The sequence below is a fragment of the Drepanopeziza brunnea genome, assembly GCF_022702325.1.
Source record: "Drepanopeziza brunnea f. sp. 'multigermtubi' strain 214-2 chromosome Unknown ctg13, whole genome shotgun sequence".
Lineage (NCBI taxonomy): Eukaryota > Fungi > Ascomycota > Leotiomycetes > Helotiales > Drepanopezizaceae > Drepanopeziza > Drepanopeziza brunnea.
The window spans coordinates 1,559,215-1,575,434 of record NW_027094076.1 but is presented as its reverse complement, the minus strand read 5'-3'; the positions used below and the strand labels follow the sequence as shown (position 1 = coordinate 1,575,434).

Sequence of the window (16,220 nt, the reverse complement as noted above, 5' to 3'; positions counted from 1 at the left end):
ATGACGTTGCATAAGCGCGTGTACAGATATATAGTTTCTATGCTGCGTAAATACATAGATACCGGCAAGAGAAACAAGCCGGCCGCAGGTTCAGTGATCCCCCAGCGCCTCGAATCCGACCCGCGTTCTCCATCCCGTCCACCCACCTGCCGCGGGTGCAGAGTATCATATCCAGGTATCTTCGGACGACGCAACGGCCGATGATTGAGGCCGTGGCCTAGCCCATGATCGGTCGACAAGCACATGATCGGTCGACAAGCCCAAGCCGAGTGTGCGTGCCCCAGCGTCGGCACTGAACGCTGGGGTGTCGATTTCCTGTATCCTTGAAGTTTCCATAATCTTCTCGTCGCGTTTGGAAATGCAACGAGTGCGTGTCTCTTGGTGATCGATGCCCTCTCGGCACTGCACTAGCCCAGAAACCCGTTCCCCGATTCTGGGCCTGGGCCTTTGCGCCGTGGTCCTTGTGCTCGACTTTTGGGCACCAACTTGCCTATCTAATGTATTCCAACCCCTCGTTCTTCTCCCCGTATTGTCTCGAGTACGGGTCTGGCGTGACCGCCACCCGGCTGTTCTCTTCTAGAGGCAGAGAGGGTATTGCGTTATTTAATCATGGCCTCCAGCATCGCGGGCGTGGTCGCCGTTTTCACGAAGTCTGATGCCGAGTGCTGTGGAGTATGGTGGTATTTCTTCTCGTCTCGGTATTGAGGTTTGACTGCCGGCTTGGGGGGGCCTCTGAACACTCTTCGCAGACGTGCTCGGATACTCGCGTCTTGCTCTGCGAATGGCTGTTGGTAATTGCTTGCGTCGTGGAATATCGGGAGGCCCTTCATGATGACTTTGTGGGTGCCGTCTTTCCTGCCGTGTTTGCTTGGAGGCTCGCGCGTCGGTTTGTTGTGGCAGATGGCGTTCTAGAAGAGAATCGCTATTGAGGAGGTGGGAGGCACAATTGCTGAGAATCAGACTGACGTCGAGTCCAAGCCAAAGCCAAAGATTTGGAGCTTGAAGGGCTTGGAACTATTCACTCGAGTGGCCCGGAACGAAATGGACGATAGGCATATTGTTTTTCCTCCGGCGATTAACATACAGCTGGCCGGTGCAGAGATCAGATGCGGATTTGACAAGAATAGATTTTGACTACGAAGTACTTGCAAGACCAAAGCTGACCATCCGAGGTGTGTCCTCTCCACTTGGAAGACTGCGTTGAGACCGGGGCAAGAGCATCAGAGTCCAGCCAGTTCGCATACCAAGAGCAAGAAAGCATGAAGGTGGGCGACGACTGGACGACGGCTCCTGGAATAGGCGACAGCTCCGACACAGGAATGAGGGCACATCCCGAGTCCAGACTCAATGACGCCTTTCGTGGCGACCACTTACCCACCGACGCATAAGCCGTCCGCTGTCAGCGCAAAGGGATACCGGTACTCGCCAATCGATGGAGTTGCGGCCGAGGGACCAGCCAGCGGTTATCACCATGACTCGTCCAACGACGCCCGGTCTGCAGCTCCGGACGGCGACTGATCTGGATCTGGCGTAAGTTTGTTTCAGTTCAGTTTGCGTTTGGGCAGAGTGCAGTTGGGGGAGAGAAGAGGGAAGGGTAGGTAGGTAGGTAGGTAGGTAGATAGGAGAGGGAAGCATGGGGGGCATGGAAGAATGGAAGAATGGAAGAATGCAAGAATGCCAGAATGCAGTAGTGGATAAAGGATAAAAAGATATCAATTCAATCAGAGCTCGAGCTGGTCACGGACCTGTCTGTCCACCGTCCAATCAGCGTCCAGCGTCCATGGCCGTGGGGATGCGACCAGGAAGTACGGCACCTCCCGGTACCGACCACCATGTGACCAATCAAAGAGGCTCCCTAGTAGAAGTATCATTCGTATCTTAGAATAGTACCTCGATTTGCACGCATTCGGATGCTTCCCGCGACCCAAAGTGAGCTTGTGCTTGTGCTTGTGCTTGTGCTTGTGAGGAAAAAGCCCGTTTTAGATCATTACCGGTACGTAGGTACACGAGGACGGCTAGGACGGCTAGGACGGCTGGCACGGCGGGCACCGCTGTCGGACGATCGATCGGGTAGGGAACCATCCAAAGCTCGGCGACGGTCTGGATCTCCTCGGAGACAGTTGACAAAAGTGAAGGGTTCCTCTTTCAAGAGTAGATAAGGGCGGGTTCTCACTGGTTTCATGACCGTCTCCATCAAGATAGGGACTGGACTCGGGTCTGGACTCAGAGGACCGGCCAGATTCTCTGCATCCTCTGCATCCTCTGCATTTTCTGCATTCTCTGCATTCTCTGGAAGGCCGGGACGGGGACGGAGATACTTCCCGACCAGTATCAGCCTCCTGGAGTATGCATAACTTCTTGTCCAGCCTTGCCGGCATCGGCGCAGCTCAGCTCGAGGTGGCGTCGGCGCAGCAGAGCAGAACTCAATTCTGAGTGCGCGCCAGGGGGCTGGAAATGTATAGTAGAGTAGAGTGAAAGTGGCGATTTACACTTTTCTTCTCAGCCAGCCTCGGGCCCTCGGACGGAACCTTGAATTATAGTGTACTGTAATTATAGTGTATAGTGTAAGGGTTAACCACCTACCTACCTAGGTAGGGCTGTACTCTAGGATACGAGAACAATAAGGTTGTGGCGGCAGAGTCAGTCCCGCTGCTTGCCGATCCAACTGAAAATGCAAACAGCAAGTAAGCTTGCAAGACAAGCTCATGCCTAAGATCCTGGCCCTGTCTTCTTCTTCCCACGACCCAGAGTTGCCCATCGCCCTCTCGCCCTCTCGCCCTCTCGCTCGCGATCATCCTCGCGAACCATGGCGCGGGAAGGATGGCGCAGAACGGAATCCCGACGGTCCAAATGGATCGGAGACGCTTCCAGGAGAAAAGCGGCAGTGAATGGCCCATCCGCAATTACGAGCAAAAGTGGTAGAAAACCGAGCTGGACAGACGCGAATTTGACTTTGTCTTTGAGTTTAGGCATGGTTTTGGCTATGGTCTGATGATAATGAATCGAGTGTGCTGCATGGGTCGTGCTATGCTATTACAGGTTCATTTTCAACTTGGGGCTTCGTATCCGACAGTCTCTTTCAGCTGGATAGGGACGCTTTTTCCAGACATTGACTCACAGCAATTTGCTTCTTTGCTTACTCTTCAACGGCATGTCGGCTTTGGAATCGATCTCCACACGGCGGCCGATGGTCAATCAATCTAATCATTCAATCAATCAGCCATTTCGGGTTTACGAGATAGGGTACAGGGAGGGTCGGTAGAAGAATAAATTCACGCCTCTTCCCTCTTCCACAGCAAGCAGCAAGCAGCAAGTAACTAGCAACTAGCAACTAGCAAAAAGCAAAAAGCCACAAAGCAACAAGGCAACAAGCAACAAGCAAGAACCAACAAGCAAGAACCCGCCAGCAACAAACCACCCACCCACCCCATACGAACCAACATCGCAACCATGGTTCAGAACAAAGGCTTCATCTTCAAACAAGTCCCCAAAGGCGTTCCAGTCCCCGGCCAAGATCTGGTGGTCGAAGCCCGGGACTTTGACCCCGAGCAAGCTCCTCCCTCGGGAGGCATCACCACCAAGAACTTCTTTGCCTCATTCGACCCCTACCAGCGTGGCCTCATGCGCGAGCCAGAGACGAGATCCTACTTCCCAGCATACACCCTCGGCCAGCCCATCACCAACTCCGCAGTCGCCAAGGTCCTGAAATCAGACAGCGCGGATTTCCAGGCCGGGGACCTCGTCTATGGGAACATTCCCACGGAGGAGTACTCGGCGCTGGAGAAGGAGGCGTTGGCGGCCGTGCGGGTGATTGACAACCCGTACAACTTGGATCTGAAGGTCTTCACGGGCGCCCTGGGCATGCCGGGCCTGACCGCCTACTCGTCCCTGTACGAGATTGGCAAGCCGCAGAAGGGCGAGACCATCTTCATCTCGGCTGCCTCGGGCGCCGTGGGTCAGATCGTGGGACAGCTGGCCAAGCACGAAGGGCTCCGGGTCATCGGCTCCGTCGGCTCCGACGAGAAGCTGGACTTCATCATCGACGAGCTGAAATACGACGGGGGCTTCAACTACAAGAAGGAGAACCCGCTCGAGGCCCTGCGGCGACTGGCGCCCGACGGGATCGACATCTACTACGAGAACGTCGGCGGCGAGCAGCTCGAGGTCGCGCTGGAAGTCATGAACGACTTTGGCCGGATCGTCGCCTGTGGCATGGTCTCGGAATACAACAGCGAGCCCGATCAGCGGTACGGCATCCGGAACCTGATGTACATCGTGGCCAAGCGGATCAGTTTCCGGGGCTTCATCGTCGGCGACAAGAACATGGGCCCCTTGCACTTCGAGGAGCAGTACCGGAACGTCTCGAAGTGGCTCCACGATGGGACCTTCAAGGCGCGGATAAGCGTCACGGAGGGGATCGACAATGCGCCGGAGGGCTTCGTGGGCATGCTCCAGGGCAAGAACTTTGGGAAAGCGGTGTTGAAGATTGCGGATCCGGAGGTGAGTAGCGGCGACTCCGAAGACGGGAAAGGTGGTTGCTGATCACATCTTGCAGTGACCAACCTCGGGGAAATGTTTTGCTTCTGCTTTGATGCGACCAGGATAGCGGGCGATACGGGGGGAGTCTCAGGGTGCCAGGGCGGCTGGCTCCGCCCGACGTTTTAATACTTACTGTACTACTACCGTACCACAGTACTGGGCAACGTGTTGGCCACTTAAGCGAGAACGTCAGATTCCATGTTCAATATCCAGCTGTCACTTCTCAACTGCGTATTAAGTACAGATTTAAATCCAACAAAAATGATACCATATGATACCATTTGATTCCTTCGATTCCTTCGATCTCTTTTATTTTTTCGAATTTTTCAATTTTTTTTTTGGCTTGATCATCCGAATGTGTACGGACCTTAATCTTCTCGCCGCGATACAAGCTTTGCCTTCTACCCGGCATACCCCCCCCCCCCTGTCCCCCCAAACCATCGAGCCGTTTAACGACCCCATCCAACCCATCGTTTGCAGCTCACAAAACCAACCTCCCCACCTCTTGCTCTACTGTACGTAGTAATCTGAATCCGAACTCAGCGATCGCAACCTCGGCAACCATCTACTCACGCCTCCTTTTTTTTAAAAAAAAAATTATACATACACATACATATACATACATACACATACACATACACATACATATACACACACATATATCTATAATTTCTCCTGCTATTAAACGTGCTCCACCAGATCCAAACCGCGCGCACAAACCCGCCAACCGATCAACATCAGTAAAACCATAAACAACACTTTCCCTGTCTGCGCTGAGCGAGAGCCGAAGAAGAAGAAGAAGAAGAAGAAGTGGTTCTCACGCCCTCCTGTACGAATACGGAATCGAACGCTTCGTTTCTTGCTATGGTAAGGTTGGTAAGCATACCGGTACCTAGGTACATGCAGTATCTGCGTCGCTGCCCTGCCTCATCGCCGAATTTAAGGGGTGGTACGTAAGAGCTGGTCGGAGCGGCTTTTTTTTCCCCTTTTTTTTTTCCTTTTTTTTTGGCCTTGGCGCGTGCGGATGAGGGTTGTTTTTTTTGTTTTTTTTCTTCATACTTTTTACTTTACTTTATGCTTATAAAGAAGGGCCGTTTTGCCTTTGAACCCAAAACTAGCTTCCCGAAAAGACTAAGTAGGTAGCCGATAGAAATTCGGGATTTTTTGGGGGGGGGGGGGGGGGGGGGTGTTTGGTTACGTAGTATTTGGTGCAAAAAACGTACTTTTTTTTTTTTTTAGGAAAAGAATCTGTAGGGAGGAAAGGGGCTTTGGGAGGTTGGGTTTGGTTGTAAGAAGTGAGGGGGGGGGGTTGTAAGTACGCCTGGGTAGGTAGGTAAAGATAAGATACAAGTAGCAACTAGTAGTAAATAAGGGGAGTTTTGACCTCGGTGGCTAATTTGGAGCACTTCCTTAAGGTGGGTGGGAAAAATAGACGTTTGGAAGTGAGCATTTCGGTTTGTACGCTAGGTAGCCAAGCTACTACGTACCAACTAGTACTCCGTACGAAGTATAAAGATTAGTCTTGCAGTAGTCCGAAACCATGTGATCGATTTTTACTACTACCCACGGTACAGGCCTAAGTATTACCCCTCGAGGGTGCCTCCAAAGTCTAGTTTCCACTTTAAAACCCCTGTTTTCCGTACCCTCGAGGGGTAATACTTACGCCTGCGACGTAGTACGTAGGACGTAGTAAGTATTTCGCCCTGTTTGACCAACTAAGCAGACTAGCTTAACCGAGCAGTACCTTGACTGTCCTTCGCTTCGCGTCGCTGCACGCCAGAATATAATACATATCCGATGGAAATAAAAACCAGATTATTCTATCTACAAGTAATATTTTGTGACTTTCCCATCAGCCACGATTGTAGCCCGGCAACGCTCTAGCATACCCTTAGCAAGCGCTTGAAGTTCACATTCACATTCGCCGACCTTTTCCTACGTAGGGATACGGAGCGAGGGAGCGTGAAGGTATTGCTCGATTAAGCTAGTCTGCTTAGTGGGTCAACACAGCGGGAATTACTGTAGTTCAACGCTGTACCTCCGTAACAAGGGAGAGGCAGGCTACCGGGACCACTCAGAGAGCCGCGATCCATCGTCAGATTCTCGATACCTACTACTACGTACTTCGGTACAACGAGTTTAAATTAAATACCTTGATACTAGCTTCGTATGTCTATCACGTTTTGATTGAAGTGATTGCAAGGCTCGTTAAAGCCTCAAGCTACCTACCATTTTCGGGCTAGTGTTTCTGCTTCTCAGGACACCGATAACGCTGTAAACAAGGTACGGAATCAGAGGGAAAGTACTACGTAGAAACGGCTGAGAACCTAGCAGTCCCTGCGATCTTTATGATTAAATGAATTGCAAGGAGGCCCCTGGGATCCATCCCCTACAGTACAACAAACACCCCTACTGGTACCGGTACTCACAGCTTGTTGTGGATTTTGCCAAGCTGTTAGCGCATCTTTAAAAAATAACGTGAGTACCGGTAGGTAGGTCTCAAAATATCTTTAAAAAAGATATAATGACGTAGCGAGATCACGAGAAGTCCGCGTCAAAAAATATCTATCGAAATTTCTTGATCAAAACGTCGTTTCTAATTATAAAATTCTTTTTTTACAATCCGCACTTTACAAACTGGGGTTTCTGGAAACCAGTTATTGAGCCACTTTTGACAAACTAGAGTTGGACCAAAAGGACCCCTGGTATGGAATGCATATGGTGCTTAGTTGGATGACCTAGCGGTAGGGCCCGTCTGGTTCACAGCCAGTACGTAAAAACTGGCTCAGATACTGGGGTCTGGAGAAACCTTAGTTTCTGTGGCACGGTTTGTGCCAATCGATATTCTACTACGTACGTGCGGTACCGGTAGTAAGATGACGTTTGAGTTAGGGAAATTGATCGAATTTGCCAAAGGTTTCGACCCGTGTCTCCCGTGACTTCGATGCGTCATGAGTTCGAATAATTTGCCAATCCCTCGTGTCCTCGGGACGGTGTCTTAAGCTTTAAATGAAAGTGGAGTACGAATTCCCAGATTACGGAGGGCAAGACTACCGAGAGTTCGTGGCTTAGCTAGCGTACGAACTCACAAACTGGCTGTACAGTCGGGTCAAAAGGTGGGCTGTACAGTTTTGACGGATTGGTATCGGGTGGCGAAATAGGACGTCGTTTTTGTACAGCCCAGTTTGTGTAGTCGGTTTTAGTTACTTAGCTCTGAACCAAACGCCGAGCACCCCCCCTCGGTATGTAGCGGTATAAGCCGGGCCGGTTTTTACATACTGGCTTTGGAACCGGACGGGCCCTAATGATGCGGGTGCTTTATTTAGTGTTGGAATTGATGAGCCACCACAACTCGTGCGCGTCGACTCGAATATCTCCTTAGTGTCGCGTCCCCTCCCCTTCTTCGGCATTGTCCGTCCCCCTCGGGCGGCGGGAAACATAGGTCCAACGCTCTGCTGCTTCGCAGTGGCGGCCGCGTGACGGCTCTGTCCTCGATTAGCCAGAACAACAGAGGAACTAAGCGCCTCTCTTGGCGCGGATACGTTGTTGGACGATGTTTACGAAAGCGACGCGGGTTGATACCATGACCATTACCTGGACTCTCTTTTCGGAGGCGCTTGGGGGTGGAGGGGAGAATGTGTTGGGGATGGAAGGAGGATGGACTTGTATACTTTGAAAGACTTCGTATGAATCCAGAGATGGGGTTTACGGAGAACCACTCCAGTAAACAAGAGATAGCCTTAAAAGTGAACCTCGCAATAGTCTATCGTTATATTGACGTCTGGGACATATCCTTAGCTACCTTTGTTCGAGCTGGAGCTGGAGCTAGATGCATACACGGTCTTATTGTAGGTCTTTCGAGTCAACATCCCGGATGTGCATCTGGATATCTACTTCATCATTCATGAATTTCGTACCGGCAGCAAGCAGCAACTCCCTCTCTCCTTCTTACTAAATCAACTGATTTTAATCTTTATTACGAAAATACCTTGGGAGTGTGATGAGACTGTGGTTTATGTCACTGGCGTGTTGTGAAGCTGTAGTGTATAGCCGATGTTTACATTTCCTTGTTCCTTCTTCAAAGGGCTTGCTATTTATTCGTTCGGAATTCAATTTGATTGGCTTATTTGTTGTGGTGACTTCGAGTACTTGCTTACTTTTTGTCAGTGGGCTGAAGTAAAGGAATCGGACGTAGTAATGCTCGTCATGCCAGTTAAAAGACTAGGACACCGAAGGAGGAAAAGAATATGTAAGTCAAGATCACGAAGTATTTAGCATAATTTCAACGATGGTTATTTCCTGACTGGTGTGCATGTTTGATTAACGAAAGATCCGGCCCCCGAACTCCTCATATCAAATTCGTAGGTACTTGAAAAGCTTCAACGCCCCCTTTTTTCCAACCCCACACCTCGCTTACAGATCAACGCCCAATCGATGAACAAACAACAAGAAGCTCGGAACAGCTCCCTCCGTCACTAGAAAACCCGGCTTTAATGGACCTCATGCTTAGATGCGGTTTTCGGCGGGTGAAGCTGTGACGGGTGATACTGCATTCCACCAGATGGACTAATATAAACAACACTCTCCAATGACCTATCTCAAAAGGTATCCAGAAAGCACAACGCTATTCCAAGAAGACCAACGTCTCATCTACCGCTACGACGCAGAAGAAGTCTGTAACGAGCGGTGGGGTCACAATGCCTTCCGCGTACGAGCCACCAAAACTCGCAGCACGCCGACCGAAAATTGGGCGCTGCACACACCCACATCCTCAACACCACAGATCTCACTCGGCGAGCACGATGCCAAAAGCACCAACGGGAAGATCACCGCCACCCGCTCAAAGCGCGGAAAGATCATGATGCACAACTCCCAGGCTAGTGTCCCGTTTGCGCTGTCCTCGGCTGGGCTGCGGACTGCTGTGGAACAACCCTCGGATTGGGAGAGCGGTGCTCGGAAAGAACATCATGAGTTCTACGGCGTCTTCTGCCAGTGTTCTGGATTACTGGATTGTGGCGGGCGACACGCCGGCTGAAATGAGGAGGCGTACGCGAGAGCGTCGGGGACGGTGCCGATGAGGCCGGAGTATGGACTCGGGTTTTGGCAGTGCAAGTTGCGGTATCAGACGCAAGAGGAGCTTCTCGGTGTTGCGAGGGAGTACAGGGCGAGGAGTCTTCCGCTCGATCTTATTGTGATAGACTTCTTCTATTGGACCGGCCAGACCCTGGTATGTTCCCTCTCTTGTTATTCTTCGGTCTGGTCGTACGGAGAGGAGGTGTATGCGATTTGCAAGAAGTACATGTTTATGCGGGAAGAAACGAGGGACTACATTCAAGCGCCGATGAGGCAAGCTCACGAGAAGGGAACGCCGGTCGTGAGGCCGTTGCTTTACACGTTTCTGGAAGATAGGACGTGTTGGGAGGTGGAAGTTGAGTATATGTTTGGCGATAGGTATCTCTGCTGCCCGGTGCTGGCGCCTGGGCTGAGGAGGAGGGATTTTTATCTGCCGAAAGGATGTAGATGGAAGACTTGGGATGCGAGGCAGGATTATGAAGGCGGGAAGGTCATCGAGGCGGAATTTCCTCTTGATATGATGCCGGTGTTCGAGCGACAGTGAGCTGAACCGCGTTGAGGGTAAATTGATAGACAAGATGCACTTACAGACTCTGGACTTGAAATATCCCGTGAGCCACATCTGTATTCCTTCGATGCTTCCCTAGATTTTATGATCAGTTGAAACCCATAGATCGGCCCTGTTTGCAAAGATAATTTCCGTCGGTATTCGCTCCTGCCGTTTGCGTCTCCAAGACTTGCTAGAATGGAATTTTCTCCTGTTTAAATCCCAGAGCAGAGGCACAGGACAGAGAGAACCATAAAACTATTTTTATTACTGAATTACTACCGGTCTATCGCTTAGCAACATATCATACTTGCACTACCTTCCGAGTATGTTATATAAACTTCGCTCAACGAAGATCAGTACGCTGTCCCGTTGATGAAGGCGTTGCCGTGTCGTCGGATAGTTCCGTCTAGGCCGCTGCCTGTGGCGTCATAGCGCAGAAATACACGGTTATTCGTGTTGTTATCGCACCGTTTTTATGTTGATTCTCTCCTCCTACATTACGGTGTGGCCATCGAGACGTTTTGGGGGAAGTGATCCAACCTCATTTCATGTTTCCAGACCCATGCTAAGGCGGGCGCTGGCTCATGATGGACTTCACCCTTTGCGGCTGATGTGCTAGTACATTTGTTTGCTTCTCAAGACTATTGGAATATGTCCCAAGAAATTATGAAACGTTTTACTACACGTTGATCATGTTACGAACGTTTGTCTAGCCTAGCATAGCTTCCCAGGCCTGTGGAAGTGGGAGGTGGCAGAATTTGGGACTGCTTGTTCCTAATGCGTGAAACAAGTTATGAGAAGAAGATGCTTGTTATAAGGAAGGTATAACTGGTACATTATTTGTTAGATTGAATTTGCTGGAGGACAGTTTGTATCCCATTCAAAGAGCGACATCGTTGCTTGCATCACATCATTGTTTACTGCAGGGATATTTGCTCACTTGTGAGATCAGCGACCTAATATTTGAGATTTTGCAAGGTTTTGCTCTACGAATAATAGAAGGAGGACTCTTATCAACCTTAATGGCGGGGGATTACAATATCAAATTTAGTTTTCAAAGCTCAAGATTGGGGTGACCAGGCTTCTCGAACCCCAAAGTTGGTGGGACGAGTACGCGCAGGTACTTTTTATATTATGGAGAACATATCTGCTTGCTGTGTGTACCTATTGTGCCTACCAGATGAGAGCAGGAGAGTCACGAGGTATACTAAGCCTTAGCTTTAAATTAAGCGAAGATAAGATTTTGAATTCTCTTGTGCTTCGGTGCAGGGGGCCTACGGGCCATTGTGCTTTGGCTCTCGAAGCTGAACATAAAGGTCTCATCTGCAAATATATATCCATATCAACCTTCTATTAGCGTCACGTGAAGATTGACCACGTGAAGGTGGTTTTCTTTCCATTCAGCATAGACAACCTTCACCTCCACAACACTGCGACTGACGTGACCTCTGAAACACACGAACAACTTCGCAGCGATGAGATCTACCAAGTATTTATTTCTCCTCGCCGGCCGCTCCAGGAGGGCAATGCTGATACATTGGTAGATCGCGGAAGGGCCGGGCCCTCGCTGAGGCAAACGGAATACCAGCATTTGTGCGCCTCGATCTGCTATCCTTTGACGAGCTGCAGGAGATATCGTGGGAACTTGAAGAGAAGGTTTTCACTTCCGGTAGAGCCATTAGCAAGCCAGCGTATGTCCGCCAACTTAAGGATATCAAGATCGACGAATTGAAGGAGTTCACAAAGAAGATCGAAAACTTGGCTGAAGATCCAACCTGCGGTGGGCTGGACCACCCGACCAAACTTCTTATACACAAGGAAGTGCTCCGCAGGATTGCCTCTTACCAAGAGCAAATAGAAACCAGCAAGAGATCGCATGAGAAGAGAATCAGGATCCCATATACACAATCATTCAACAAGAGGGTTGCGTCGCAGACGGACAGCTTTATCAGAAGTCCTTCTTGGCCACATGATCGAAAGCGTATCAACAATACCGATTTTGCAATGAATGAGGCTATCAAGTGGGGCAGAGAGGCACCTGGATTCACTTTCGGAAACCCACAGGCTCGAGAACGTGAGCAGCTGGTATGCAGATTGCGTTCCTAGGTACAGATTTCTTCTGATGGGAAGCAGCGTCAGCAGAAGCAGCTGTTCAGGGCGAAGATCAGGGATAAGAACGGAAAACGTCCGGTGAGTTGCCAGCAGTTCCCAGGCGTTGACGGTATGCCAATATTCATAGTACATCAAGATGTTCAGGAGGGTGAGACTCGAGAAGAAAGTTTCTCATAAGGGCAAAACCTTCTTGACGCAATGATGCGTTAGCTGTGTCTTGATGGGATCTACATGTGGTTTGCGGTGGGTTGCGGTGATACTGGTGGTGGGTGATGTTAACGCTTCCACCAGCAAGACATTGGCCGCCATTGACGCGGATCTATACAGCAATTCCATCAACAAGGGACCAGAGATGTATAATTCCCCTCGCACCCACCCCCGTGCAGGCACTTACCATATACCCTGTGTAGAAAGTCCCGCTTCACGCGCAACTCGGCCCTGTCCCCGAATCATTGTGTATTCTCGAGGTCCAGCCATCCATGGGGGTTACTTACAAGCCTGGTACATATGACCATGAGTTCTACAGTGGTTACGGCCCAGAGCAGAAAGCAAATTCAATACAAGAGGAACGGTATCCACTCATGTTCTCTTATGCTCATATTTTGGAACCCAATTTCTTCTTGAGAAGATCTTTCTTGCCATTGTGCTTTGGCCCTCGTGGCTGATCATGAAGGCTATACAAGAAACCCTCTACCTCTTCTAGAGCATGCTTGCGGGATGTGTGCGCTGTATTCGTAGCCCATGGTAAAATAATAGCAAGCCCCCATGTTTTACCTTCCTCTTTGATTCCACCTGCTCCTTTGACGCTTGGAGATGGAAGCCCAGATTTTATAGAGTCCGGCGGCCTTCTTACACTCTCACCTTACTGTCTTCGGATAATCTGCGGACCGGGCCTTAAGACCTAGGGTTCGAATTTCGCATCTCGCCATCGATGTGAAGCTCAAGTCTCCTTCAACTTTGCGACGAGACGATACCCGACAACCTTACAAAGCACTCCACGCCTTCATCTACCACCAGCGCGTCTACAAGATGTACCTCATTCGACTACCAAGCTTTGGCCTCATGCCATTAACTGTGAAGTGGTCGGAGCTGACATGGGAGGAGTTGGTCGATGAGTTCGGCAGGAAGGGTGTTCTGACCGGCGACACCAAGCCCAACCTCAGAACCTTAAAAGAAGGCATGATCGGTCTGTACATGGAAGAGAAGCGGGCGCACGAGTACTGGCTCAGCGAGACCAAGGAGCTCATCCAGTTCGGACACCCGGAACATGCTTCTGAGGACTTCCACTTCTTGCAGCGAATGGTGAAGAACAAGCTGGCTCGCAGCTTGGTGGATTGCGACAAGACCATCCTTACTCACGCTCTTGCCATCGCTGAATTCCCTACGGGTAGTAGCGGTTTTATCGAAGGCGAGATTGACCGGCTGCGTGAGAGGCTTTCGGCAAGATTGGAGTTCTTGGAGACCGATGTTGCTTTTTCTCTGGCCGCCGTTGCGCAAACCCGACACGATAGAGATGGTCAACGTCGGAGTGAGATTTCCACAGTCCTTAGAAGCTTTGCTTATATACTGACATGGACAACAGCAAGAGCCAACGGCCGTCCCCTTTGATCGAAGCAAGAAGTCCCACAAGAACGCCGACATTCCCGAACAGGCACGCAATCACGAATCGCTCAGCAGACCACCCCGCGTGTTGGACAAATGTTGGTTTAAGAATCTGGGAGGGGTGTGGAAGAAGGTACTACGAAGCTATATCTGGAGGTCGAATGGTGGATATAGACATAGCTTCATTTCAAAAGTGCAGAGCTTCTTGAAGCAATGCAAGTCTATGGATCGGAAGTGACTCCATAGATCGGAAGTGACTCTGCTACGCTATAAGAATGAAAGCTTGAAACTGATTCCTCGTGCCTCGACGATTGTGAAAACCGATTGCGTGGCCGTCATTCTGCACTCTGCCACCTCTGCTTCAGAGTACAGCGAAGGTGCGAGAAGTCAGGCACCAAGTATCTCATTTGTGAGACAAACCGTCATAAGAAGCAGCGGCGGTCTGTTCAGACACCTTCAGCAAGTGCGGCTACAGGAGACCATTATATTCATATACCGTGGAATCATATCAAGCTACTAGCAGCAATACACTCGTACTTTTGAACCGGTGCCCGCAGAAGTAAACAACGAAAAGCACTTGTTTTTCGAACCTTTCCAACTCAACCTCACTCGTGGTGACAAACTACACTCCTTATCAGTTCCCCAAAGAAGAGCGTGAGGAGGCCTAGAAAGCCAGCATTCCAAGTGCAATGTCTGCCAGAACTGCCAGTTACAAGTTCGTCCTGCAGCAGGCCGCATAGAAATGTAACCTTTCTAGGAGATTCATAGAACGACTGGTTTCGATTCTGCTTGCTACGTTATGCTAATCCTGATCTGAGAGCTCTGGGTTCATACGCAGCAGCACTGTGTTCATCTGCTGAATTCACAACAATAGGAGTAAGCTGTGTGGAGGGCATCATATAAATACGAGCATTGCATACTATCACGCGCGTGGTAATGTAGATTTGCAGCATCTAGGGGTAGCAAGCATGAAACGAGCTCTACAATTTCTACATTTCTCTCTGCACCGTTGTGCGAGCAAGAAGTACGATATTGCACCGGCAAAATCAAACATTCGGGCTGTATTTAAGTCTCTGCGGGATTGATCTGGCCGATCACCAAAACAGGGGTCTTGAAACACGTGACCTGGGGCGGGTACTCCCGCACTTAGTTTGTTGTGATCTGATCTTAGCGTCGTCCCGATCAAGAAAGAACTAGTATATAATACCCCGACCAACGTCGACCGTAACAGGAACTTTCTTGTTCAGACATCGAGCATCTTGCACACAACCGGTAAGTATCTGTTCCAATTCAATTGTGCAACTTGCACGAGTCGATTGTGCAGTTCAATTGTGCAGTTCAATTATGCAATTCCATTGTGTAATTCAATTGTGCAGTTCAATTGCGCCGTTCCATTGTGCAATTCACTAGTGCAGCTCAATTGAGCGAAACGAGGCTAACGCGCACACAGCCAAAATGAAGGGCCTTCGCAAATTCCACGACTGCACCCAAGACGACCTCATCAACTCAGCCAACCTTCGCGGCCTCGATACAACCGGCACCCGCACCGTACTCATCGCCCGTCTGTACGACTTCGATCTCGACAAGATGAAGAGAGGATACCGAGCCCGAGTCATTGAGGACCTCGAGAGCCATTCCGATGCTGCAATGCGCAAGTCCCGCATCAACCACATCCACAACAGCGTGGTCCAGGCCGCAACTGCCGCGTTCCAGGCGGAGCGAGCATACCTGAATCAGCGTATGGCCAATGCCGAACAAGATCTCCAGGACAAGGTGAAGTCAGCTGAGGATTTTGTTCGGGTCGAGAGCGCCGTGCTTGCAAAAGCTATCGAGGACATGGAGAAGCGCAAGCAAGAGATGAGATTGGCTAGGACCGCGGCGAGATTGGCTATGAACGCGGAGAGATTGGCTAGGTCGGCGGAGGTAAGAGCATGCCTTGACAAAATTGAGAGGAGCTAACACATTTCCAGCGACAGAGAACTGTCAGATCCAACTCATCCGACAGCAACACTCGCAGACAACTTCACAGCTCCCCAAAGAATGATAGCGAAGCCTGATGATGGGATATGATGGATTGACAATGTGCTGGGTCTGAATGGGGACAGTTATTTGTGGATGCGGAAAACTTTACTTTGTAACACTGTACATTGCAAAATGGCAGGTTTATGGAACGGTAGTTTTGACTTCACAGAATGGTACACCCCACTACACAGACTTGAGTACTATCATGACTTCGATGTTCCTGTGAGACGTGAGATAACCTGCAATGTTCTTGGTGTGCTCTCAAAGCTGCCCGCGAAGCTGCCGAAAGACTTCTTGACCACGAGAATGGGTGAACTGTATC

The 16,220-nt window shown here is 50.1% G+C and overlaps 4 protein-coding genes across 4 annotated transcripts; all 4 read left to right on the top strand.

Moving 5' to 3' along the window:
• Positions 1–3,450: 3,450 nt before the first annotated feature.
• On the top strand, positions 3,451–4,558 carry L3040_007582 (uncharacterized protein; the record flags this gene model as incomplete). Its single annotated transcript, XM_066154912.1, has 2 exons — positions 3,451–4,500; positions 4,556–4,558. 2 exons carry the CDS (start codon positions 3,451–3,453, stop codon positions 4,556–4,558), a joined length of 1,053 nt encoding a protein of 350 aa, XP_066010796.1.
• A 4,569-nt stretch (positions 4,559–9,127) lies between these two features.
• Positions 9,128–9,574, top strand: L3040_007581 (uncharacterized protein; the record flags this gene model as incomplete). Its single annotated transcript, XM_007291213.2, has 1 exon — positions 9,128–9,574. The coding sequence occupies one exon, from the start codon at positions 9,128–9,130 to the stop codon at positions 9,572–9,574; it is 447 nt and encodes a 148-aa protein (XP_007291275.2).
• A 2,063-nt stretch (positions 9,575–11,637) lies between these two features.
• Positions 11,638–13,882, top strand: L3040_007580 (uncharacterized protein; the record flags this gene model as incomplete). Its single annotated transcript, XM_066154911.1, has 8 exons — positions 11,638–11,651; positions 11,707–12,247; positions 12,296–12,352; positions 12,402–12,422; positions 12,602–12,628; positions 12,685–12,845; positions 13,180–13,802; positions 13,857–13,882. 8 exons carry the CDS (start codon positions 11,638–11,640, stop codon positions 13,880–13,882), a joined length of 1,470 nt encoding a protein of 489 aa, XP_066010795.1.
• A 683-nt stretch (positions 13,883–14,565) lies between these two features.
• Positions 14,566–15,933, top strand: L3040_007579 (uncharacterized protein; the record flags this gene model as incomplete). Its single annotated transcript, XM_066154910.1, has 4 exons — positions 14,566–14,591; positions 15,048–15,148; positions 15,327–15,799; positions 15,847–15,933. The coding sequence occupies 4 exons, from the start codon at positions 14,566–14,568 to the stop codon at positions 15,931–15,933; spliced, it is 687 nt and encodes a 228-aa protein (XP_066010794.1).
• Positions 15,934–16,220: the final 287 nt, after the last annotated feature.